Below are 27,537 nucleotides of genomic sequence, written 5' to 3'. Positions count from 1 at the left end.
AAATCCTTCTTCTCTGGACAGTAGAGTTTACAGTTACTCCAACAAAAGTAGGATCAGCTCTTTTAATAGGCTTGATTTCAGCAGAAATATGATTTTGCATCACTTATATTAAAGTTTGGCCCTAGTGTTGAACCTGTTAGCAGAGTTTGACTATAGTGGGTTAGTAAGCAAATAAAGGAACTTACAGCTTTCCATCCAGATTCACCAAGAACCCCTGCTGATCAAACACTGTGGAGAGAGTGGAGAAATAAATGAGATTTTATTCACACTGAATGAGGACATGGAGGAAAGCCCTGGCCCCCAGTTTCCATGTCATCATTCATACTGGACCGAAGCAAAAAAATAAATAAATAAATAAATAAATGGACACTGCTGAACACTGTCAGCGGTGCCGGAATACAGCCATAAGCCGGCAGGTTTGGATGGGAAGTGGAAGTTAGAGAGTTTTTGCAGGTGAGCAAGCAGTGTTAGATCAGGACGGCCAAAACATTCCCAAACATTCAAACTGAAGAAGAAAAGTAGCTCTGAAGAGCAGCTGTTCAGCGATGGGGCAAATTCAGACCATAGATGCTTGTGAAGCTGGATGTTTAGAAAGGGGGGAAAAGGGGAAAGTAATAGAAATGAGGTTAACTGAGGAATCAAACCAAAGTAATGACCCAGATCACCTGAATCAACCAGTACCAACACTGACATCACCTGATATACCACAGGACTCAGACTGTCTGACTGTGATCCTCTGAAAGCGGTACAGATAAAACTGGTAGCATTACACTTCGGATTTAGAGCAAACAGGTGATTTTCTTTCAAATTGGACGAACAACAAAGACTACGAAGGGAACAAGCTTCAGTAAAACTTAATTTAGTTAATTAATTAAACTAATAAATTAATATAAAAATAATATAGTATATAGTAATAATAGTAAATATAGAAAATATATAGTCTAATATGGTAATTTTATATATATTTTCTGTTAGAAAAAAGTATTTGTTGTATCTGTTTATATACATTTATAAAAAGAAAATAATATTTTAAATAAATGTATATAAACAGATACAACAAATACTTTTTTTCTAACAGAAAGTGTATATAAAATTAGTATACTTAATGTAATATGATAATGGTGTAAAATTAGTTAATTATAAGTACTTGCAAATATAAAATAAGCTTAAAAACTTTATACACTACATATAATAAATAATACCTCAGATTTAAATGTGCTATTTTTACTTAAATAACAGAAGAGAGCTGAGAGAGAAATTTGCGCTGAAATTCATGTGTTTTATTCTCTGCGTTTTTAAATTCTGGCCAGTTTAACTAGCTGTTCATTATTCAGAAAGCAGACGCACCCTACATCACCAAACCTCCAAAACAGCAGATTTACAGGAGGAGCTTTTGATAGCTGCCAAAATCAAAACTATTTGAATCCAGGTCGTTTTGGAGCGTTTCTATTGGTCCGTTCATCCTGAGATTCTGATACAATCTAAAGAACAACTGTCAGAATCACATGATGAAGAAAAGTGAAAACTACAGAAATGGAAGTGCAGGATTTTTGAGGAACAGCAGTGATGTATTGACCTTCAGCGGTTACCTTCATGTGGCTCCAGGTTACTTCAGCAGTTCAGGCTCTATTATTTACTGCTTTCACTCTGAAGCTCGGCTGGCTGCTGTTCCTTAATCACTCCAAACTCTTAGTCTCGAACCACCTGCACTCAGCCTGCTACTCTACTCTCAACTTTATTACATTTTAGTTTACATTCTACAGGAATTACGTCTGTTTTAGTTCATTTAACCTTATTCTATATTTTTCCTAATTATTAATTTTAGTTACTGCTGAACTAAAAGGTTCTTGTTTTATGTTTTTACTCTTAATTTATGTATTACCTATGTTTTTGCTCTTTGACATTTTATAATATTTTACTATTCATTTCAGGGTTTGCTTAAATTTAATTTCTACTCTTGAATTTAACTATTATAATTTATCTTTAGCTTTTTGTACTATCAAAATTGTTTTAAACTTTTTTCATTTTCAACAAATATATTATGTGTATTAGATTAGATTAGATTAGATCAGATTTAACTTTATTGTCATGGTGCAGAGTACAGGTACAATGAAAAGGTAAGCCAAAGAAATGCAGTTAGCGTCCAACCAGAAATGCAAAATACAGTATTATTATTTACATAAAAGTGCAAAATAGAAATGACTGTAACAATGTGGGGGCTATTGTGCAAGCTGTGGTATATAAAACAATAAATAGAATATATAGAATGTATGTATACACAGAATGAGGGATATATATATACATACATACATACATACATACATACATACACCCACAGTAAATATCCTCAGTTACCTTGTAAATGAGGTTCACCCTCAATGCATTTAGAGTTTTAAGAGAATTTAAAATTAAAATTACCAGAATATTTCAGACTGTTATCTTTAATTTCCTCTGATGTCTGATATCTTTATACAGCTCAGGAAAAAACTAAGAGACCACCCTAAATGATCAGTTTCACTGGTTTTACTATGTACAGGCAGTGTGTTTAGAGAAATTAACATTTGCGTTGTATTTCATAAACCATGGACAACATTTCCCTTAAATTCCAAATAAAAATATTTGCTATTTATAGCATTTATTTATTTATTTGCAGAAATGACAACTGCTCAAATAATGCAGTGAAATGATTATAATAATTATAATGTAAAGAAGTTATTATTCAGATTTAAACAGTACTAATATTCACTCTGAGAGCATTCAGAAATCACTATGCTGAAATAATAACCTCGACGGCCAATCACAGCTCTCATGTCTCGGCCGGCTCTCCACTAGTCTTTTATACTGCTGTTGGGACTTTATGCCGTTCATAGTCTGCAAATTCAGCTAACTCAGCTCTGACTGATGAAATACCTGGAATAAAACGACTGCCAGACACGCAGAGATGCAAAATGAAGAAAAAATAATAAGTGGTCTCTTAATTTTTTCCAGAGCTGTATCATCAGCTGTTTCATATTCATCTGCATCATCTTCAGATCTGACCAGATCCAGCACTATGAGCATTTCAGGCACTTAGAAAGGAGAAGACAAGCAGGAGAGAAGGAACAGGGTGTGTGAGCTGAGAGCAACTTCCACAGAGGCCTCTCTGAAGAGGAGGAGGCGGAGGAGGGAGGAGAGAGGAAGCTGCAGATTAGAGAGAGTCTCCCACAGATGACCTGCAGGTGAGATGGTGCTGCTCAGGGGGACAAACACAGGGAGCAATGCAGGGAGAGCAGCAGCTCCAGCAGCAGAAAGCCAACAAATGCTGCTGCTACTGTTTCTTTGCAGTGGGGCAGGATAGCCTGTACCTGAGCCTACTATTCGTCCCACGGAGACAATCTCCTCTGAAACCGGTGCTGAAAGACAAAACCATCAGTTAGACCCAACAGCCAACCAGCTGGACCAGAGCATCATGGGAAGTTACTTGAGACGCCCTGAATCATACCAACCCCTCCCGTCACCGTGATAAGCAGCCCTGATGAAATGATTAGCATCTCAGTAAAGCTCGGCTCCACGAGTCCCTGAATTAGCCTGAATTGGCCTGAATTAGCCTGAATTAGCAGGAAGGACAGGAGAGGATTGGTTAGAAGGTGTTAGAAGAAACCAGATTCAGACTAGTAGCATTTTTTTATACAGTAAATAACAATTTACTGTTATTGTTATTATTCCACCATGTCCCACCATCATCAGAGGGGAAGGTTTAGTGCAGAACAGTGGCGTTTCTACCTGTCGTCACTTTAGGTTTAGGTTTAGGTTTAACTGTTACAGAAACAGCAGTCGGCTCCACATCTACATCTGTGAAACAGAAGGGTTAAACATCAGCAGTGCAAAGCAGGTCACTCTGTCTGTGTAAGCTATTGTAATGATACATACACTATATGTCCAAATGTTTGTGGACACCCCTTCTAATCAATGCATTCGGCTACTTGAAGTTGCACCTATTGCTGACACACATGCAGCATGTCTAGTCCCTGTAGAGAAGAAGTACTGCCAATAGAATAAATAGGACTCTGGGGGCAGATCAATATCATGACCCTATTGGCACCATGCTGCGTAATGCCAGGCGTGGGCTATAGAGGGGTATGTATAAAGCCCCCCAGCATTGAGCTGTGTTATTTGTTTACTATGTGTTTACTTTGTTATTTCTTATTTATTTTACATCATATTTATATATTTTATTTTTATATATATAGAATTTATTTAATATAAGTCATACTGTGCTGTGTTGGTACGTCTGCAAAGAGGCTAAAATGCTAACCTAAATTAAATTGCTATTTAATAAGTCATTTTTTATTGTAGTTTTGAAATTATTTTGTCTTTGAGAAGCAAGAAAAAATACATTCATGGTATTTAAATGATGTAATGGTGAAAATATAGCAAATTAATATAAAAACTTGCTAGAAAACATGTTCGCTATTCGGTCAAACATTCTATATTGTTTTTTTTTTTATTTCTTTCAGTGCTTTACTATCCAAATTCTAACAGAAAGCTTTCTTCTCTGGACAGCAGAGACCGTTTCTTCAAGCTTTATTATTTTTTTTATTAATACCTGATGTCAGAAAGACCAACAAATGAGCAGGTGTCCCAATACTTTTGTCCATATAGTGTATAACTGTCCATAGAAAGAACAAACAAACAAAAATTGTGTTGATCCAAATGTGCACATTATTCTGTTGTTAACCTAAAGCTGGGTATCGACCGAACTGCCTAAACACAACAGTACAGCAAAACTGTCAATCAAATCCATGCAAGATATTTTGGGTAAATACTGATATTGATAATAAATATCATCACTAGTTGGTATCAGAGTTAAACTTTCAGTATTAGTATGGAGGACATTCTCAGCGACACCCAGCACTGAGCGTTAAAGTGGACGTTCTGCTGCATCGGAGATGAAAGTACCTACGCTGACTGAGATGACCCTCTGTCAACATGCCGAAATCCTTCAAGGCACGGCCTCCGCCGGCATGCCAAACACATTAGCCAGTCTCTGCCCTCTCTTTGTTATTTATCATCACGAAAGGGCTGCGCTTCCTTCCCACTTACCCTTTCAAAGCCGTCCATTGTGATTCATCTTTACAATTTGAGCAAAAGAGCTTGCATAACAGGAGTCGGGTTCAAAGCAACCCTTCCCAGGTTCATGTAATTTTCCAAAATAAACCGGGAACAGCTGCTGAAAAGTACTGTTTATAATTCATCTAGCTGCATTTTTTCCACAGAAGTTCAGGATGATGAAGCTGGAAAACCGAAAAAAACATTAACCGAATTGCTGACGAGCGCTAAATACCAAGCCATCCGTCAAATCCCAAACCTGGGACTGAATTAAAATGAACCTTTTTATTAAATTAAGGATCAAAAAGCAAGAAATCCTGCGTTTATATTCAGGAGGAATCTCACTCTCCGGCCCATGAAGTATCGCGCGGCCTCCTGGACCGTCCACGCGGTTCATTGCTGTTATTAAAACAGTGGTGAACATAAATAAAATAAAATAGGATTAAAATACACAGGTGTTTAATTAAAAGTTGGATTTATTTGCCAAAAACACAAGAAACTATCCACCACTATACACCAATGAGGCCGTAGGTCCAGCTAGCACACAATTATTATTATTATTATTAACGTACAAATAATGCATAATTAATGTATTAACATTATTTTAGTTGAGTAGAAATACACAGATTTTGCTGATCTTCCTGAAGGGACACTCCTCTCCTCCTCTATAGGAGAATGTAGGGTTAGCCCAGGCTGTGTTTTTAGACTGAGCAGCATTAGCTTAGCCGGGCGATCTACAGCCCTGTATCTCTCTCCTGAATTTAAGAGCAATAGAAAAGGGAGATTTCAGTTAATTAAGCTAATTAATGGTCTCTGTGATTAATTAATATTGGCGATAACTGTTCCTCCAGCGGTCTGTGTACAGTCGGGGAGCTAAGCAGGCTAACAGGAAACTGCTTGCCTGGCACTGTTTACCTCCGAAGTTTCCATCTGTAGTGTATTTAGTGTATTTAGTGTATTTTACACAATGGATCTGCATCAGATTTACTATCCGTTTTATAATTATCATTTGCATAAAACACCACCTGATGTACATTTACATTTATTTACATTTACAGCATTTAGCTGACGCTCTTATCCAGAGCGACTTACAAGGTAACTCGTATTACAGAGGTCGGTCAGTGTAGTGTTAGGAGTCTGGCCCAGGGACTCTTATTAGTGTAGCGCAGCATAGCCACCCAGACCGGGAATCGAACCCTAGTCTCCCACATGGTGTGGCAGCTCAGTGGCAGGTAGCGGTGTTATCCGTTGCGCCACACCAACCACAACCATGTAAAATCAGTGTACTCGTGAGCCGTCCTTACACGTGGATCCTTAATCGCTGCTTATTTTACCCTGGTCGGGTTCTTTTACCCTGCAGTTACAGCGGCTCCTGTACAGGTACAGGTATTACTGTACCTGTATTCCCCTTAATCCCCCTGATCCAATCTAAGCAGTGAGTGCACAGCTCCCCCTGCTGGATACAGTTAGTGTTAAATACATTAATTTAACATTAATTTAACATTAATCATTTCATAATCGTACATTAATACATAAAAAAGAGGGAATATTTATTTCAGGAATGATCTGAAATGAGTGTATAGTAGAGCTGGGCAATATGACGAATATGTGAATATTTTTTCGTATGATGATGAATTTTGTTTTCGTGATAACAATATTATTTTCTATGAATATGGAGGAGTTAATTAGATGAAGAGCAGCAGATGTTGTGTATAAATCACTGTATTCAGTACAGGAGAGGATCTGAATAGTAGTTTATAAGAATCTGCAGCTACTGATGTGTTTAGTCTGATTACATGTATCGTGAAAAATAAGGTAAATCGCGAAAAAAATCTTTAAATATTGTGATATAGTATTTTTACCATATCGCCCAGTCCTAGTGTATAGTGTATACCCTGTTTCTACACTCACTGTCCATTCTATCAGCTCCACTGACCATACAGCAGCACTGTGTAGGTCTATAAGTCCAGACTGGTCCAGGCCACCGTTATAAGCACTCTGTATAAGTATAATATATAAGTCTGATCCACTCGTCCACCACCAGGTCAGTCAATCAGTGTCACTGCAGTGCTGAGAATGCCCCTCCACCTCAATACTACAGTCTGCTCTGTGGTGGTCAGTCCTGTGGGGTCCTGAGCATTGAAGAACAAACAGGATGAGAGGAGGAGAGAGAGGATAACAGACTCCTGTATGATCAGTGGAGCTGACAGAATGCAGGTGGTATTAATGTAATGGCTGATTTGTGTATATAATACACAGTATATGAGACGCTTTTACTAATTTACTCCTGCAGAAAGAATAAGAGCAGACTGTTAAGCCTGAACTGCCCCAAGCTCACCCATGTGGAGCCACTGCACCTCCAGCAGCTGGACTCCAACCTCATCCGCTGCTGCTTGTCTCCCTCTAGTGGTGTAACAGCGTAACTGAAGAGAATTTAGTAAACAGCGTCCAAATGTGTGGTCTTGGGGGCGATGTAAAGCACGGCTTGTAGTGGACCCACTAAAATATATTTTAAAAATTATATAAAAAAGATTGTATAGAACTGCGTGTTATTGGGAGAGGGGTGAGTTAGGTAGGGGTCGGCAGTATGACAATACTTTGTTATTGTGATTCATTTATCAAAATATGCTTTTATGAGTATTTTGAGGATATTGGCAGTATTTAGGAATATTTACCAACTGCTGAGTGGCATGATAATAATAGAAACAGCATAATAGTAGCATATTAGAAGTAATAATAATAATAATAATAATAATAATGAACTTGTTCAATTGGATGTAGTGCAGTGTGTGATATACTGAATATAATATATCCTATAGTATATGAGTGTGTGTATATATATATATATATATATGCTTATATTATATTATATGTACTTTTAAATATAAATCTAAATATATATTTATATATACTATATACTCGTAATAATAATAATAATAATAATAATAATAATGGTCTTGTCTCAGGTGGATGTAGTGCAGTGTGTGATATACTGAATATAATATATACTATAGTATATAAGAATATATAGTATATACATGCTTATAGAGTATATTATATGTACTTTTAAATATAAATATATATAAGATAGTCCTTTATTAGTCCCTCAGTGGGGAAATTCACAATTTATAATTATATATTTAATATATACTATATACTCATATTTTTTAAATAATATAAAAATGTATACTAATTTTGCATAGTATTTTTTATTTTTTAATGTATATAATTTTTTTAAATGTCTTCAAGCATCTGGATATAAAAATACAATAAAACCACCCACTCCTGAAGGGGCAACGTTTGACCCACAGGCCGTTTGGGCAGCTTTTCACAGTGGCCAGTGTAGAACACGGGTCGCTCCTCAGGTCCAGGATCATCTCCTAGAGCATGTCTATTTCTAATAAATTCACTCCTCGCTGTGACAGACTGTGTGCCCAGACCTGACCCAACCTGACCTGTTCAGACCTGACCTGACCCGACCCATCTGACCTGATCTCAGTCCAGCGTACGACAGCGAGATCACATCAGAGACGCTCTGCTGAGTTAATCACTGAACTCTAAACCAACAGCAGTGATGCACACATGTTGACGGTCCGAGGAGCAGCCCGGCGAAGAAACGCCAACACTGCCGGCACTGGCGGCTGCGGGAGGTCAGAGCCGGGTTACTCACGTTGTTTCTGGCCCCAAACACGCAGATGCAGCTTCCCGGAGGAGTAGTAGATGAACACCAGGACCAGCATGGGACACAGAACAAACAGCAGTTTGTGTGTGGCCTTCATGATCCTCAGTCATTCACATGGTATCATCTGGTGCTTCTCCTGCAGGAACACAAGGACAAATACAGAGTTCAGTACAGAGTCCAAACAACTGAGAGTCCTCCAGAGCGCCCACGACTGACAGGGGCCGAGCCTTAAGTGAAGCGCTCCCCTTCCAAAATGCTGATAGGTGCAAATCTGGAAGGTCATCTTCTATCTCTCTGTATTTTTATTATCCTCGAGGAGAAATCTGTTGCACAGTCAGCACTCGAACATTAAAAAAGACAGAAAAATGGGGCTGCAGGCGGTCCAGCGGACCACTAATCAACACGCCGTCACTAATCTTCCCATTACATTAATATTTTAATAATAAATGAAGCAAAATTACATTCAAAGTCATTCAAGACTTCCTGACACTCCTTCTACTGAAGGCATTTAGCTACTTTAAGCTGCACCCATTGCTGACACAGATGTCTAGCCCCTGTAGAGAAGAAGTACTGCCAATAGAATAGGACTCTCTGGAGCAGATCAACATCATGACCCTATTGGCACCATGCTGCCTAATAATGCCAAGCGTGGGCTAGAGGGGTATAAAGCCCCCCAGCATTGAGGAGCTGTGGAGCAGTGGAAGAACTGTGTTCTCTGGAGTGATGGTGGTGGAGTTCCATCCAGTACTTTTTGGGATGAGCTGGGGATGATGATGATGATGGTCTTGTCGCTGAATATAATGTGCAGTAGGAGTGAAAGTGCTAATGTGTGGTTTAGGGTTACAGTCATTAACTATCTGACAGTAAGGTGTTGATTTGCTGGCTGTGCGGTCTGTGATAATGGGTAGTTTAGCAGCAGAGTGACTCATACAGGCCGACCAGGTGCTCAGAAGACAGCACACTGACTGAGGTCACGGCCGATGATAATCACACCGGCTGTTTTCTCCCACACACACAACTGTGCTCTGTTTACTGGCAGCCACCAGGTTCTCGCCGGCCTGACCACGAAATTTCCATTTATACTCATTTACTTTTCTTAAACTAAAACTTTTAATTATTGATCTTATTTTTTATTACTACCATTTTTCTCTTTTTCTTGTTAAATCGTACGCTTGTTTGTTCTTTACTTTTTAGTTTGTAGTCCTCGTTTTTATTGCTTTAAGCTTCTAAGCAGCACATCATCTATGAAATGTGCTATCAAATTATTCATTTGATATTTATTATTATCATCACTGCTATTGTATGTTTATTCTTATTGTCACTGTTATTCTTATTTTATTATTTTCACTGTTATTATTATCATCATCATTATTATTATATTACTATCATTATTGCTGTATTATTATCATTATTATTATTTGTGTTTTATTATTATTATTATTATTATTATTTTATTATCATTATTATCATTTTATTAGTATTATCGTGATTATTCTTCTTTTATTCTTTTATTCTTTGTTATCATTGTTATTATTATCATTTTATTCTTATCCTTATTATCACAATTTCATTATTATGATTGTGATTCTTATTTCTTATTATTAGCATTGTTATTATTTTTATTTTATTATTATTAGCACTGTTATTATTATCATCATTATTCTTATAATATTATTATTATCATTGCTTTATTATTATTATTATTGTTATTATTAAGGATTTCATATTCACCCTTGTTTTTTGTTTTCTTTTTTTATTTTGTTTGTTTTGTCATTTCCCCTCTTTTTCTCCTAGTTTAGTACCGCCGATTAACCCACCCTTCATAACCCAGCCTAGAACTAGCAATGATCCCAACACCAGGAGGGTATAGACTTAACACGTGTCTCCAACATCTGAATACTCTTAATTATAAGCATATAAGTGTTATTGCATTATTATGCTATTATATTGTAATTATTATTATCATACCATTTCTGGGACGATATATTGTCCTGAAAAAAATAGTTTGAGGCCAAAACTCTGAGTAACGCTTCCACTTCCCGACTGTTGGGGGAGGCCAAGAGCAAGAAATGTATCAACACTGTATAGGTTTAAGCTGATCGCATTCATCAGACGGGGTGTCCGCAAACATTTGGACATATGGTGTGTATGTCCAGATGACCAACTGCTGGCTTAGTTCTTAAAGTGTTTAACAGAAATCAGCTACAGTTACAGACATATTTGTAAGTTCTCAGAACCCCTGAGGTCCAGAGGGCCATGCACGGTCTCATAACCCGTCAATTAATTAAACCGGGCTTTCGGTCCTCCACATACTTTTAAAGTTCATTCAACTGCCCAGTCTCCTACTCTCTCTCCATCTGCTCAGCTCTTCCAAATGTTTGCTCGACCCGGACAGGGTTAGCATGACTCCAGAGTTATCAGAAAGGTCAGAACTTCCAGCTAATGAGAGGCGTTTGCCCTCAGTGGTACTGCCTGCCTTAGTCAAGCTGGGGAGAAAGACCATCCAGACGTATCCTCCCTACCTGGACCCGGACTAGGGAGGTGAAAAACCTTGATTGGGACATCCCTATCTGCTTTACAGCCTCAAAGCACATTTGCATAACTGAGAACATGGCCTGCACTCCTCTCCAGGTCCTCCTTTTTCATCTTCTGCATATCGACTGACGAGTCTTTCTTTCCTAAGCATCTGGAGGAGACTGTTAGTGCTTAATAAACACTGATCAGCTGCAGGATTCATTACTAACAGTGTAATTAGACTGGGTTAATTAGATGCCGTGAACACGAGGCTGAATAAAAATCACTTTACCAGATGGTTTAAGTAGCTACACTAAATGTCCAAATGTTTGTGGACACCCCTTCTAATCAACGCAACCCAACTTGAGCAGTGAGCATGTGTCCATATACTTTTGACCTTTTATATAGTGTATACTGACTCATTTTTAGGGCTGTATGGAAACATGTAATAGATGCAGGCACAGATATAACCCCTGAAGGTGTCCCGCTGTGGAATCTGTCACCAAGCTTAATGTTAGAAGCAGCCCCGTAAGGTGTGAGGTGGGCGGGGCCTCTAGAGCATCAATCAGTGAGCCTTGGGCACCCATTATCCTGTGGCCGGATCACCGGTTGTCCTTCCTTGGAGCACTTCTGGTATACCGGGAACACCCCACAGGACCTGGCTGATGTTTTGGAGATGTTCTGACCCAGTCTGACTCGTCTAGAACAGTCTGGTTCTTGTCAAAGTGGCTCAGACTTTTAAGCTTGCTCATTTTTCATCACCTTCAAGAACCTAATATATCCACCCCTTGACAGAAGCATCTGGAACCACATCATCAAGGTTATTCTCTTCACCTGCCATAAATAAAAAGGTGTGTGTGTGTGTGTATATATATATATATATATATATATATATATATATATATATATATATATATATATTATTATATTATATTATATTATAATAGAGGAAGAACTTAAACATTAAAAGCAACCATTTACATACTACTCATATACACATTGTTTGGACAAAAATATTGGGACACCCGCTCATTCATTGTTTCTTCTGAAATCAAGGGGAAAAAAAAAAAAAAAAAGAGTTGATCCTGCTTTTGTTGGAGTAACTGTCTCTACTGTCCAGAGAAGAAGACTTTCTACTAGATTTTAGAGAAGCACTGCTGTGAGAATTTGATTGTATTCATCCTTCCCTTCCCTCTCAGCTCCCCAACTCGTCCCAAAAGTACTGGTTGGAGCTCCAATCCAATGCTGGGGGCTTTATACATACCCCTCTATAGTTTACGCCTGGCATTAGGCAGCATGGTGCCGATGCGGTTTGGACCTAATGGTTCTGTTCGAATTCGGTACAACAAGAAAAATGCAAAACTAGTTAGTGTTGAAACCTTGTTGTTGAATAGCGCCCCCCTGAGGTATTCAGTACAGCCTGCGGTGTGTACCCTACACATGACACACATCCTACAACTGTCCAACAGCGCAGACACAGACCGCCCTCGTCTGATCCACCATAATCTCATGAGTTGGAACAAGATGCAAAAAGGCCAGAATATCGGAAACACCTGAACAGAGGCCAATACGGAATAAAGAAAGAACAGACTAAACTGAACGTATGTACCCTCAGCAAAACTAAAAATTCACATTTCATTACGAGAACACGTCTCTATGTAAAAAGATACTAAACTTCAGTGTGTGGCTTTAAAACAAGCTGCTTAAACTCTTAAATTTTTGGTTTTAGAACCAAAAAAAAGACCACATTGACAGAAAAGGTGCTAAAAATTCCATTAAAAGTCAAGCCAAAATATGCAAACCAAAATTTACTGCATCAGTCAGCTTCATGGTATCGGTGCTCTCTATTGCCGATACCGATACTGTGTGTAAGTGCCAGTATCGGCTCCGATACCAATACAGTCTCGGTATCAGTGCAACACTATAATTAAAGTTATGCTAAAAACCACCAGATATTATGGACTAGATCTTTTTATTTGTGTTACTGAATTATTAATAAATGATAAGTAAAAATTAAGTTCTATTTCTGAGTTTAGTCCCAATGTCTCCATTTCAGAACTGCATATCCACAGATCCTGTATGTACATGAAAAATAATCGACCTCAGACCCAGCCCACCACAGTTTGTGGTTCTGGCATGAGTGTAAAAGGTGGTGTTGCTGGGGGCCACCCATACAAGACTAGAAGCGAACCACTGATGAAGGTCTAGAGGATGATGAGCACAAACTGTGCACCAGCAGATGATCTCCAGTGTCTAACTGAACACCAGCAGGGTGGCGCTACATGGGAGGGTTCCCTAAAGCTCTGGTACGGTACACCAGCACTATGGGCCCACAATGCATCATTCATAACATCTGCATCTTCCTTCAGTAGTGACGACTTTATCCACATCGCTTTACACCATCTAATCACATGCTTGTGCAACCTTCCTCCAGAAAGTCAAGGCCTGATTAGGGCCACACCATTACGACATATTTGTTTTAAGCAACTGGACCAAAAATAACAGAAGCCTGATAAGGCTGAGCGTCCGTGTTCTTCCCAGCATGGAATAAAAAAAGTTAGACCACTGCTCGGAATGAATACCAGACAGATTAACCGCGCTCAGACCAGTGCTTCTTAATCCTGCTGCTAGACTTCTTTCGCTGGCAGATTCGAGTGTTTTCCTGCTCAGACACTTGCGCCTGTACCTCATGAAGGACTCAGTAGGAGCTGAGGAAGTCAGATCAGATGTGTACAAGCAAGAAGAACACTAAACTAACGAGTCACTCGCGGTCTTCTAACGCAAACTGAAGACCCACCTCTTCCGAGAGTACTTGGACGAATAGAGTACTATGGTCGCCTTATTGTCTTGTGTTTAGTAATGTCTAAGCTTAGAGGTTTCTTTTGAATTATTAGTCTATTCTAACTAGCTAAGGTTTTTTCTTGGGTAAATAGCAAAGCTCTTTGTAAGTCGCTCTGGATAAGAGCGTCTGCTAAATGCCATAAATGCAAATGTAAATGTCTGGAGTTATTCTACAGCTTCTAACTGGAATTTGCCGTTCCACCTTAAATGGTGCAGGAGTTACGGGCAGCACTGTCTGAAAGCAGCCAGAGATGCAGAGTAAGAGTAAATAATATATATAAGATAAGATAAGATAACCCTTTTTTAGTCCCACAGTGGGGAAATTCTCAGTGTCACAGCAGCAGAAGAGAGATAGCAAGACACTCAGATGCAAAAACGTAGATAAATTACCACTATATACACAATATAAATAATAGAAGTAAAAAAAAATCAAATAAGGAAAAGCAATAACAATATTATTTACAGATTATTTACAGATAATTGAAAATTGACTCTTAATTGCACGTGTGTGTGTGTCCAACGCTCGCTGTCCTCAAACCCAGACTGAAGACCCTCCTCTTCTGAGAGTACTCAGGCGAAGAGAAGAGTACTAGGGTCTCCATATTGACTTGTGTTTAGTAGAGTCTAAGATTAGAGGATCTCTGAATTTTTAGTCTATTTATACTAGCTGAGGTTCTTCTTGGGAAAATAGCAAAGCACTTTTGTAGGGTCTGTTAAATTTCTTAAATGTAAATGTAATAGCTTTACAACCCGCTGTGGCCGAATGTCAGCGCTGATTAAGCCTTGCTGACAGTGTGTTGGGTCAGGTGAGTGGGGTCTTGCACAACTAGGAAATGAGAGAGCACATCGATCTGAACGCCAACTGCAAGTGTGGCTTCTTCATGCAGACACTGACAGCTGAATTTCGAAAAGAGCCCTGTGAACGTATGACAAGGCATTTCTCAGTAAGTCTGCAGTAGGTAATCATCTGTACAGTCTGTTCATATGTTATTTTTGATAATCCTTCAGCAAAATGTTCAGACCTGCAAGGTCACCCAGAACCCAGAGCTGTATGTGTGAATCAGGTGTACCGGACATTACCTGGTACTGTGGCGGCTCAGCGGTTAGAGCTCTGGGCTACTGATGACAGGGTTGTGGGTTCGATACCCAGGCTTGACAAGCTGCCACTGTTGGGCCCTTGAGCAAGGCCCTTCACCCTCTCTGCTCCCTGGGAGCTGGAGTTGGCTGCCCACCGCTCTGGCTGTGTGTGTGCTCACTGCCCCTAGATCACTAGTGTGTGTGTGTGTGTGTGTGTGTGTGTGTGTGTGTGTGTGTGTGTGTGTGTGTGTGTGTGTGTTCACTACCACAGAGGACACATTTCACTGTACAGTAACAGATACGTGCACCTTTACCTTCATTCTGTCAGCCCCCCAGTACAAAGTCCAGGTAATGTCCACATGCATGCTACATGTGGTCTAGTCTAGTCTTATGTTGATACTGCACTTTATTACACCTTAATTAACATGTCTAATTACCATTTTTTTAATGCAGAACTCTCCCACATGCTCATAAAAGGCTGAACAGTATATTAGTCTTAAAGGCACAGTAACAGAACTAGCTTGTGGATAAAGGGAGTTTGGGTAAACGTAATGTATCGACTATTTTTGGCTCATAGACACACATAAATATCATAAACTGACCTCAGAGGACCTCAATGGACTGTGTGTGGTTGATGTACTTTAATGGGTATCCACCCATGGCAGACTAGGCATCAATTACTGGGCAAATACACTCTGCTGAACAGCAAAAATACACTGAATCTGACATTTTCAGTTCCGATCTGAGCCACTTTCATAAGTGATATTGAAACCTGATAGATATCCGGTCCCAGATATCCGGGCTTTTACAGTGAATTTATTTCCCCTCCGTGCTATCACGATAATTTCCTTATAGTAAAAATACTGTTATACGATATTTAAAGACTTTTTGCGATACACAATATTTATCACGATACATGTAATCACAGACTAAACACATCAGTAGCTGCAGATTCTTATAAACTACTGTTCAGATCCTCTCCTGTACTGAATACAGTGATTTATACTCAACATCTGCTGCTCTGCATCTAATTAACCCTTCAGTCTAATTACACTGTTAGTAATGAAACCTGCAGCTGATCAGTGTTTATTAAGCACTAACAGTCTCCTCCATATGATTAGAGAAGCTTACTGTTATCACCATAACACAATTTATCACGATACCATAAAATATCATCATATTGCCCAGCTCTACTCCCAGCCTTCTGAGGGCAATTGCATTAAGTATTGATTATCATAGGACATTACTTTAAGTCACTGTATCAGTGACATAGCTAGAGGGTGTACTAATATCTGATCATTCAGATATTCATTCAGAGCCTATAAAAACTGCTGCTTCTCTTGGCCCCTACAGCCTACTCTGGCTTTTGGACTGTGGCTCCCCTTTCTTCACTGTTGTGTACTTAATAAACTCTGTATTTGCATCCAAAAACGTTACATAAAGTAGCTTTAAAACTGCAATCTTTAAACCTAGAGACACTTAACACTTCTAAAAGCTGCTTATTCCAGCGCTGCAGCTGACCACTGCTTTGGCCAGAGTAACCAATTAGCTTTCTAATATTAGTAGGTTAGATAATATTTGTCCCATGCACTGAGAAAAAAATCTACAGTAATGTTTTAATCAACTAAAAGACTCACTATACTTTTATTATAGTACAGTTTCAGCTCTTTAATTGAGTTAGATTGGGATACAGTACCATACTTTCACTATAGTACAGTTTCAGCTCTTTAATTGAGTTAGATTGGGATACAGTACCATACTTTCACTATAGTACAGTTTCAGCTCTTTAATTGAGTTAGATTGGGATACAGTACCATACTTTTACTATAGTACAGTTTCAGCTCTTTAATTGAGTTAGATTAAGATACAGTACCATACTTTCACTATAGTACAGTTTCAGCTCTTTAATTGAGTTAGATTGGGATACAGTACCATACTTTCACTATAGTACAGTTTCAGCTCTTTAATTGAGTTAGATTGGGATACAGTACCATACTTTCACTATAGTACAGTTTCTGCTCTTTAATTGAGTTAGATTGGGATACAGTACTATACTTTCACTATAGTACAGTTTCAGCTCTTTAATTGAGTTAGATTGGGATACAGTACCATACTTTCACTATAGTACAGTTTCTGCTCTTTAATTGAGTTAGATTGGGATACAGTACCACACTTTCACTATAGTACAGTTTCAGCTCTTTAATTGAGTTAGATTGGGATACAGTACCATACTTTCACTATAGTACAGTGTCAGCTCTTTAATTGAGTTAGATTGGGATACAGTACCATACTTTCACTATAGTACAGTTTCAGCTCTTTAATTGAGTTAGATTGACATACAGTACCATACTTTCACTATAGTACAGTTTCTGCTCTTTAATTGAGTTAGATTGGGATACAGTACCATACTTTCACTATAGTACAGTTTCAGCTGTTTGAGTTAGATTGGGATACGGTACCATACTTTCTATACTATAGTACAGTTTCAGCTCTTTTAATTGAGTTAGATTAGGATACAGTACCATACTTTCACTATAGTACAGTTTCAGCTCTTTTAATTGAGTTAGATTGAGATACAGTACCATACTTTTACTATAGTACAGTTTCAGCTCTTTAATTGAGTTAGATTAGGATACAGTACCATACTTTCACTATAGTACAGTTTCAGCTCTTTTAATTGAGTTAGATTGGGATACGGTACCATACTTTCTATACTATAGTACAGTTTCAGCTCTTTTAATTGAGTTAGATTAGGATACAGTACCATACTTTCACTATAGTACAGTTTCAGCTCTTTAATTGAGTTAGATTAGGATACAGTACCATACTTTCACTATAGTACAGTTTCAGCTCTTTTAATTGAGTTAGATTGAGATACAGTACCATACTTTCACTATAGTACAGTTTCAGCTCTTTAATTGAGTTAGATTGGGATACAGTACCATACTTTTACTATAGTACAGTTTCAGCTCTTTAATTGAGTTAGATTGGGTTTAAAATTAATTAATTTTACTGTTAAAAAAATTACTGTTAATCTTAAATTATGTCTAAGTCAAAGTCAGGCTAACTTAAACACAATCTCCTGCAGTTAGAGCTACTTTAGAGCTGCTTCAGCTTGTTTTAGGAAATAAATCTCCAACACAAACAGACTAATTTGCTTATTTTGATCAATTACACTTAGTTTTAACTTCTGCTCGTAAATTAAAAGAAACATTAAACATCAGCTAGTTTCTTAAATCTCTGTCAGCTAATAGCTAAGTTAGCTAGCACTCCCCATCTAACGGCTTCCACACATTTATCAGACAAAAACACAAAAACAGCACATATTTTGCTATCTGTTGATATTTCAACACGATTAAAAACATGACGAGTTATCTTAACTACCTATATATCGATTACTGAAATCCCTTTATTAACGTTTTCTCTGGAATTTGGACTTTCTGTAATCTGCCACTAGAACCAGGACACCCAGGGCGCGGGATCCGCTCTGTCTGCAAGCCCGCCTAGGTCGCCCCTCGGGCGGGCGTAATTTTGCCCAACTTTGTCCCTCCCCATCTCCAGAACCGCAATCTCGAAAATCTCGAAACCGGTATCAATTTAAAGCTGGAATCCAGCTCGAAGCGATGGTCCGGGTTCGGAGTCGGTCCGAGCTTTCCCGTCCACGTAATTACGCTCCAAATCCAGGAAGGAGACGAGGCCAGCGACCCCCTCCTTTTCCCCAACGTCGTGGGAAACTATGAGTTGGGCTACTCAGTTAGCCAGCTAGCTCAGCCCCAACCTGAACGAATCCCTGCCTTAAAAACACACAGACTGAGCTCAAGTTCGGCTTAAAAACACGGGCATACACGACCAGGGTGACCCAGGGTGCTGACATCCGAGCTAGAAGTGCCAGAGGTGTAAACAGCAGGCTATAACTAACTAGCCAGTGAGAAATGTTGGGAGGAAACGGGCAGCAGCTACGTTACATCCACATAAGCAGCGTTTCAGCATTACGGCATATTTTCTCCGGTTCTTTTACCTGTCTTCTCCGTCTTCAGCCCTCCAAGATGAGGAAAAGAATTAGATCAACGGCATGGTTATCCCTCCTCCTTCAACAGCGTCCATTTGTCTCCCTCTTTAAGCCAAACCCTGTGAGATAACGGGACTAGCTGCAGCTGGAGGGAGAGCCTGTGCTGAGTTACTGCTAGTTAGATATCTCTGACTCGGCCTGCCATTCCCTCATACTGTAGGTGGCCCTCTATTCCACCAGTCACATGCCTGGCTTAAATACACACATACTCTACCCATACAGGCACTATAGTACCGTTTATCAATATTTAATTGAGTTAGATTGAGATACAGGACCATACTTTCTATATTATAGTACAGTTTCAGCTGTTTAATTGAGTTAAATTGAGATACAGTACCATACTTTCACTATAGTACAGTTTCAGCTCTTTAATTGAGTTAGATTGAGATACAGTACCATACTTTCTATATTATAGTACAGTTTCAGCTGTTTAATTGAGTTAAATTGAGATACAGTACCATACTTTCTATATTATAGTACAGTTTCAGCTGTTTAATTGAGTTAAATTGAGATACAGTACCATACTTTCACTATAGTACAGTTTCAGCTCTTTAATTGAGTTAGATTGGGATACAGTACCATACTTTCACTATAGTACAGTTTCAGCTCTTTAATTGAGTTAGATTGAGATACAGTACCATACTTTCACTATAGTACAGTTTCAGCTCTTTAATTGAGTTAGATTGGGGTACAGTACCATACTTTTACTATAGTACAGTTTCAGCTCTTTAATTGAGTTAGATTGGGATACAGTACCATACTTTCACTATAGTACAGTTTCAGCTCTTTTAATAGAGTTAGATTAAGATACAGTACTATATTTTCTATATTATAGTACAGTTTCAGCTCTTTAATTGAGTTAGATTGAGATACAGTACCATACTTTCACTATAGTACAGTTTCAGCTCTTTAATTGAGTTAGATTGGGATACAGTACCATACTTTCACTATAGTACAGTGTCAGCTCTTTAATTGAGTTAGATTGAGATACAGTACCATACTTTCACTATAGTACAGTTTCAGCTCTTTAATTGAGTTAGATTGGGGTACAGTACCATACTTTCACTATAGTACAGTTTCAGCTCTTTAATTGAGTTAGATTGGGATACAGTACCATACCTTCACTATAGTACAGTTTCAGCCCTGTTCAGTGTTAGACTGTGATGTATTGCTGAAGTGGGAGAGCCTGTGCTGAGTTACTGCTGGTTAGATATTTCAGACTTAGCCTGCTATTCAGTGTTAAGTAGTTGGCCCTCTAGCCAAAGCAAAGTCTCCTATTCATCCTGCTTGTCACATGCACGGCTTAAATACACTCATAATCTAACCAGCTTCACTGCAATGAATGCTCCTTTTCATGAGCCACTGGCCCCCTGTTCAACTATTTAATTACATATCCTCCAGTTTGATTGTATCCAGGCTGAAAATAGGCAGGGCTAAACTGTTATAACCTACATCAGTTGAACCCCACCCATTTATTATATGGATTGTAATGGAGGGGACTGAATTTGGGGACTGGGGAGTGAATGCTATGTATTATATGTATTATATAATGTATGTACGTATATATATATACACACACACACACACACACATACATACATACATACACACATTATTTAATACATAGCATTCCACTCATAGCATTCTCTCTCTCTCTCTCATTATATATATATATATATATATATATATATATGCGATTTACATAGCATATTGTAGCATATAAAACCTAGATTTTTTTTATTTAATTCTGTTTAATCTACGTTAATTATAGTATTTTTGTAAATGTGGCACTGTCACTGCTTTCCTAAATAAACAAATTCCAACAAAAAATTAAGAAATTGTTAAATGCAATTCTCCGAAACAATGTTCTTTAATATTCGTCTTAAGTCTTAATTATTGTCTTAAGATTTTTTTAAGACACTCTTTAAGACATTCTTATTGGCTGTTTGTAGTGTAGCTTATATTCTGCATTAACCAATTAAGCATTATTTCTTTCATTTAAATTAGGAGAGAAAACGGTGAATGGTTAAATGGTTCTTCTGCCTAGTGGGAAACATTTTAGAGCTTTTAGGTTGTGTCCGGTTCTGTATAGTCCCAGAACCCTGCATAGAATCATCTGACAAATCCATAAATCCAAATTTCCAGTTGTAACATTTCCGGCTTGGCCGTTTTGAAGGTCAGATTTTATGATGCATGTTTGTATTTATAGTTTCCTGACTTTTATGTGGAACCAGCCACGTTCTCCACCGTTACAGCAGCAGAACCCCTCCACTCCCCTTCTATTACCTGATCATTTGCTCAAAAGGCTCCGTCCAGCGTCTGCTTGTATCTGTCAAAGCAGATCGATAAATATTAAATCAGCTCAGTAACTCAACCCTGAATCTCCGTTTTCCATTTGAACCTGGAGAGCAGAGCAGGAGCAGTGTGTGTATGGCCAGTACCTGCAGTAACTGAATACACTCAGGTCCAGCCCCCCAGCACATGCTCTTTTGGACCTGCAGCAAGGCTTTTCAATCCAGTCTCCATCTGCACCACCTGTCCAGGACCTCCCACTCTTATAAATAAAGGTGCTACAAAGGGTTCTTTGAGAGATGCCATAGAAGAACCAACTTTTGGCTTCATAAAGAACTATTATAATATTTTTATAAATTATATGAATATAGTAAAGTAGCATAGTGTTAATACCTGAGATAATAAGTATGGGATATAATTGCACCAGAGTTATTGCACACATATTGCAGATCAATTGAATTAGAGTACATATGTTTAAATATATACATTTAGAATTTTTTTTTAATTTAGTTTAATTCATTTAACTTATTTACCCAGAGTAGACCTAAAATAAAGGCAACTAGACATTTGCTTCAGCACCCACCTGATCAGTTTAAATAGTCGAAATACAGAAATTACTGTCCAAGTTCACAGGATTAAAGGTGGAGACTGATTTTACAGGACTGTTAGAGTTTAAATAAGGAAAATTCACTCACAGCTCTTGTTTACTGAAAATGTCTGACTGATTAGTTTTGTTTGCATCTGTTTTTCTGTCATTTTGTTCCAGACTGCACAGATTTAACTAAATATTGGAAAATTTAAATAAATAAAGCTATTTTTTATTGTTTATATTGTTTATAAGCAGTGGAATGCAGTATAAAATGCAGAAATGCAGCACACTATAAACAATGCTGAGTATCTTAAAAGAAATTCTTAATATTTTAAAAATGAAGAGAATATTTGATAACGTTTTTTGGAGAATTGTATTTAAGAACATTCTCAAACTTCTTAAGTGTTAATCTGGAGATCCTTGATAGTTTTTTTAAGAAAACATTTGTGAATCCAACCCCAGATTCAGTCTGAATTTTTAGTGCATCCTTTTAGTTTTAAAAGTCAATTTGTAAATTATTGTTATTTTGAAAATTGCGCTTAAGAACATTAGATCTTATTTACCAATCATTCCTAAGAATAAATATATTTTAGATGCCAGAGGTTAGTTTAAAAGTTAGGACAAATTCTAATTCTTCAGTTTTTTTATTAGGAAATTTTCCTTATTAACTTTTCACTTAAGAAAAAAATAAGAAAAAAATGTAATCATTTAATTATTTAGGATAAGCTGCAAAAAAAATATTCAAATAAAAATATACATATTATATATATAAGTAATTAAAACTAAGAGAATATTTGAGATTTTTGGAGAACTGCATTTAGGAACATTCTCATCAGCTTATTAGCTTTTATCTTAAGATTCTTCAAAAGTTTTAATGAATCCTGGTCACCCCCTGACCTCCCCTGGCCTCCTGTGGTCACCCTTGGTCACCCCTGGTCATCCCTGGTCACCCCTGGTCATCCCTGGTCACCCCTTCGCCAATTTACATTAATAATTGATGTTGTAAATGTAAACAAGCCAAATCCCTTTAGAGACACATTTCTACACATGCTATGGTGGTTGCTAAGGTATATAACACTATGTTTTCTTTCATGGCGCTTGCTAAGGTGTTCCAGGTGCATGTTATAGTGTCACTAAGTGGATTCTAGGTGGGTGCTAAGGTGTCACTAATAGAAGCCCACTCACGGATGGCCGTGGCATCACCATGTACAGAGCTAAACCTCCTCATTATGGAGCAGACCTTTAGATGGTTGCGCCGCTTAGTAACTAAGTAGTAACTGTGTTTTGGTCGTGTTCAGGGGACGTTCGGCACGCGCCCAACTATAAGTCTTCATTTTATCCTGAATAAAATTTGTGCTAGCTGTAACGGGGCATTGATAACATAAACTTGTGAAATTAGCGTTGTGATAAAGCTGATATGGCTAATAAGTTCTAGCTTTAGTTCACATGCATGACAGTAAGATGACTAATATAATAATAATAATAATAATAATAATAATAATAATAATGATAATACTACTACTACTACTACTACTACTAATAATAATAATAATAATAATAATAAATAATAATAATAATAATAATGATAACACTACTACTACTAATAATAATAATAATAATAATAATAATAATAATAATACTAATAATAATAATAATAATAATAATAATAAACTAGTAATATTTTTAAGCAAGCTGTGCCCCTTCAAAATTCTGTGTGCGCCCCTGGTCCTAACCTGTCCCTCATCCTACTGTTCAGAGAAGTCAGCTTGGTATCAGAGGGTCAGGGGTTTGATCCCCTAAAGTGTCTGACCACTGATCCAGGTGTGTGTGCTCACTGTCCCTAGTCGCTAATATGTGTGTGTGTGTGTGTTTACTGCCACGGATGGGATAAACGTGGAGGTTAATTTCCGCTGTGCTCTGGCTACAATGGATGATCTTAATCTTTTTCCTCGGTTGTTTAATCTTGTGTGGAAAACAGCGCTCAGCCTTTACTGACCACTACCCTTCAGCTGCCCCGCTGCTGCCTTTCCATTTTCTCCATTAATCACTGCCTACTACCTTTAAACGAGCTGTGAAATACGACTCTGTGTTCCTAACAGAAGTCCGGAGACTGGCATCTTAATGGAAATGTTATTGTTGTGTCCCTAGATGATCATAAATCAGTCAATGAAATAATTCATGTGATTATCTTTATCTACAGTGACTTCTGTCAAGAGGTGGAGCTACATATTAGGCAGCGAGTGAACAGTCAGTCAGCTCTTGAAGGTGATGAAGGTGATGAAGCAGGAGAAATAAAATGGACAAGCGTAAGAATCTGAGATACTTTGACAAGAAGAACCGGACTGTGATGTTCTAGACTCGGTCAGAACATCTCCAGAACATCTCCAGAACATCAGGCAGGTCTTGTGGGGTGATATTGAATAATTCAGATCAGATACAGAATAATTAATAGTAGGTACTGAATAATTCAGATCAGATATTGAATAATTCAGATCAAATACCGAATAATTCAGATCAGATATTGAATAATTAATAGTAGATATTGAATAATTAATAGTAGATATTGAATAATTCAGATCAGATACTGAATAATTCAGATCAGATACTGAATAATTAATAGTAGGTACTGAATAATTCAGATCAGATATTGAATAATTCAGATCAGATATTGAATAATTAATAGTAGATATTGAATAATTAATAGTTGAGATCGGTTGTGGCGGCATTGGGGTGACCAACTCAATTTTAGGGATGTGGTACTATTGTTATGGCTGATCAGTGTAAGTAATTAAATATTCTCATCTTACTTGTTTATATAAGTGGAATAGATCAGTTTAGTAATAAGCAGCGGTTAGAGCACCGACACGGAGTAAATCAGGTCTTAACTGAGGAGAAACAATACTAACAGTGTACTCCGATACTAAATACTAATTACAAAGTACTTCATCAGTTAGTAGATGATAACTATCACTTAATGAATAGTGAACTTATACCATATATAATGGCTGCTGACTTGGTTAAAGCCAAGTAATAAGTAATTTGTGACATTTAATGGAAACTGTTGGTGGAGAAGCAAACCCAGTGGGAAAGCCCACAGGGGAAGTCAGTGGGTGGGTGCTGAAGCGGACTGAGACCAGGCTGAAAAACAGCCAAATTATTACTTTAAGGCTTCTAAAGACCAAGAAACTGGTTCAGGTCTATTTGCAGCCCGCATTATTTGGCAACCCAGTCCTGGGTAAAGCAAAAAGACCCTACAAACTCACACGTTGGGTAAAGCAGTGACCAACACAGAGTGGTTAAACCCAGCTAATCCACTCGGCTGACTCAACCCAGAGTTCTTCCAGCGAACACAGAGCTCTGCTCTAATCGGAGGGTCCTGGGAAAGGCCTTGACCAGTTTTCGACACCTCCCCCTTCTTTCCTTCCTAGCTTGTCAAAGAAGGCCTGTCTGATCTCAGCTGACTCCACACAGCTCCTCCACTCTCACTCGGTTAAGCTGTAGAGGATGAGAAGGTGGTGTGTTTTGTGCTCAGTTTAGAGCTTAATAAAGATAATAATAACAATACTGAATAATTAATAAGTCATAACAAATAACTAATTCTAGGTACTGAATAATTCACACCAGATACTGAATAATTCACACATGATCATAAATAATTAATATCAGATATACTGAATAAATCATGGTAAATACTGAATAATTGATAGGTCATACTGAAAAAGGTATACTGAACTATTCATATCAGATACTGAATACCTCATATTAGATTTTGAATAATTAATAGTAGATACTGAATAATGTATATCAGATACTGAATAGTTAAGCGTATATACTGCTTAATTAATGGTAGATACTGAATAATTCATATCAGATACTGAATAATTAATAGTATATACTAAATAATTAATAGTAGATACTGAATAATTCACATCAGATACTAAATTATTAATAGTAGATACTGAACAATTCATATCAGATACTGAATTACTTATGGTAGATACTTAATAATTCATAGTGCATACTAAATACTTCATAGTGGATACAGAATAATTGATAAGTTATAATGAATAATACATTCTAGGTACTGAATAATCTACAGTACATGCTGAATAATTTATATTCGATATCAAATAATACATAGTGGGTACTGAATAACTTATACAAAGTACTGAAATAATCTATAGTAAATATTGAACATTTTATAGCAGATAGTGAAAAATTTACAGTGAATACTGAATAATTCATATCAGATACTAAATGATAAATAGTAGATACTAAATAATTCATATCAGATACTGAATAATTTATAGTAGATACTGAACAATTCATAATGGATATTGTAAAACTTGGATACAGTTGGATTATATTAAACCTGTCCTCACAGCTCTGTAAAAAACAAGCCACAGCTTTCTTTATTTTGTGAAAAACGACCTGTGTATGAAATGATGACGTCCGTCAGCCACTATCAGCATGATAAGTCTGTTTCTCGGTACAAACAGAACTGAACTTTTGGAAGATTGATTTTTTTGGGGGTCTAAAGTAAATCAGGTGACATTTTAAAGAAATATTGACTTTCTACTCATTTAGAGCAGAGAGCAAAGTCTGAACTGTGGCTTCGCTCTAACAGCAATTTTATTTGTCTTTTAAGAGGCTAAAAAAATGAGATTCTTGCTGAAATGGATTCTGTGGACAGAAATAGATAACACATCTGGCGCGGTTTACAGTGAATCAGATTTACATTCTTTCAAATAAACACTGAAATTGAAATATTATATGATTTAAAAATTCATTTAATTCTGTTTATTTGTAGAGATGTAAATAGTTCAGTACAGAACTGTCGATATGGGTGTGAATAGTGTGTGTATTAAAATAAAAATAAAGTAAAATAGAAATATAAACAGATGTAATAGGATAATATAGTAATAATATATAGACATAGCTACGCAGTCAAACAGTACAGTAGTTGATGTCTGTATGTGTGCCTCTGTACCAGATTATCTCATCATTCTATGTAATAGATCTGAAGAAGCTTCACTGCCTACCTGATCTTATTGGCTGTGATGGTTCTGAGGTTTCTTATCTTTAGCTGCTCGTCTTCTCAGGCTGCCTTCTGTCTCTCTCTGCCTCTTATAACTCAGATCTCTGTCGCCGGACGCCTTCTTCCGCCCCGCGTTTCCTTCTTGTATTAACAGCGGTTCTGTAATTTGCAGAGGTCATAGTGACACAAGTACACTGGAAAACAACCTGGAAACCACCTAGAATACCATAGAAACCACCTAGCAACAACCATATCACTTATATCTCATACCACTTACGCTGAGCAACTATTCCATGGGTTTGCATATTTCTAGTCGTACATGCAGGTGTATGTAGTCATCAGGTACA

At 37.5% G+C, this 27,537-nt stretch overlaps 1 protein-coding gene across 11 annotated transcripts in view; it reads right to left on the bottom strand.

The window, feature by feature from the left end:
• The window catches only part of st3gal3b (ST3 beta-galactoside alpha-2,3-sialyltransferase 3b), an 86,887-nt gene extending 59,554 nt beyond the window's left edge, over positions 1–27,333 (bottom strand). For 2 of the 11 annotated variants that reach the window (XM_072669257.1, XM_072669258.1), the window contains exons 1-3: positions 19,221–19,488; positions 8,759–8,906; positions 186–228 (exon numbers count right to left, since the gene is read on the bottom strand). In XM_072669257.1, coding sequence (XP_072525358.1) covers positions 186–228; positions 8,759–8,867 — 152 coding nt within the window. In that variant the 5' untranslated portion in view covers positions 8,868–8,906; positions 19,221–19,488. Of the gene's footprint in view, positions 1–185; positions 229–3,344; positions 7,872–8,758; positions 8,907–11,703; positions 11,792–19,220; positions 19,493–25,415; positions 25,648–27,194 lie in introns of those variants that run through there. The other 9 variants (XM_072669254.1, XM_072669253.1, XM_072669263.1 and 6 more) reach the window with 9 other exon arrangements.
• Between the last annotated feature and the right edge of the window lie 204 nt (positions 27,334–27,537).

Source organism: Salminus brasiliensis, chromosome 23, assembly GCF_030463535.1.
Source record: "Salminus brasiliensis chromosome 23, fSalBra1.hap2, whole genome shotgun sequence".
NCBI lineage: Eukaryota > Metazoa > Chordata > Actinopteri > Characiformes > Bryconidae > Salminus > Salminus brasiliensis.
The sequence above is the reverse complement of the archived record's forward strand: the minus strand, read 5'-3'. Positions and strand labels throughout refer to the sequence as shown.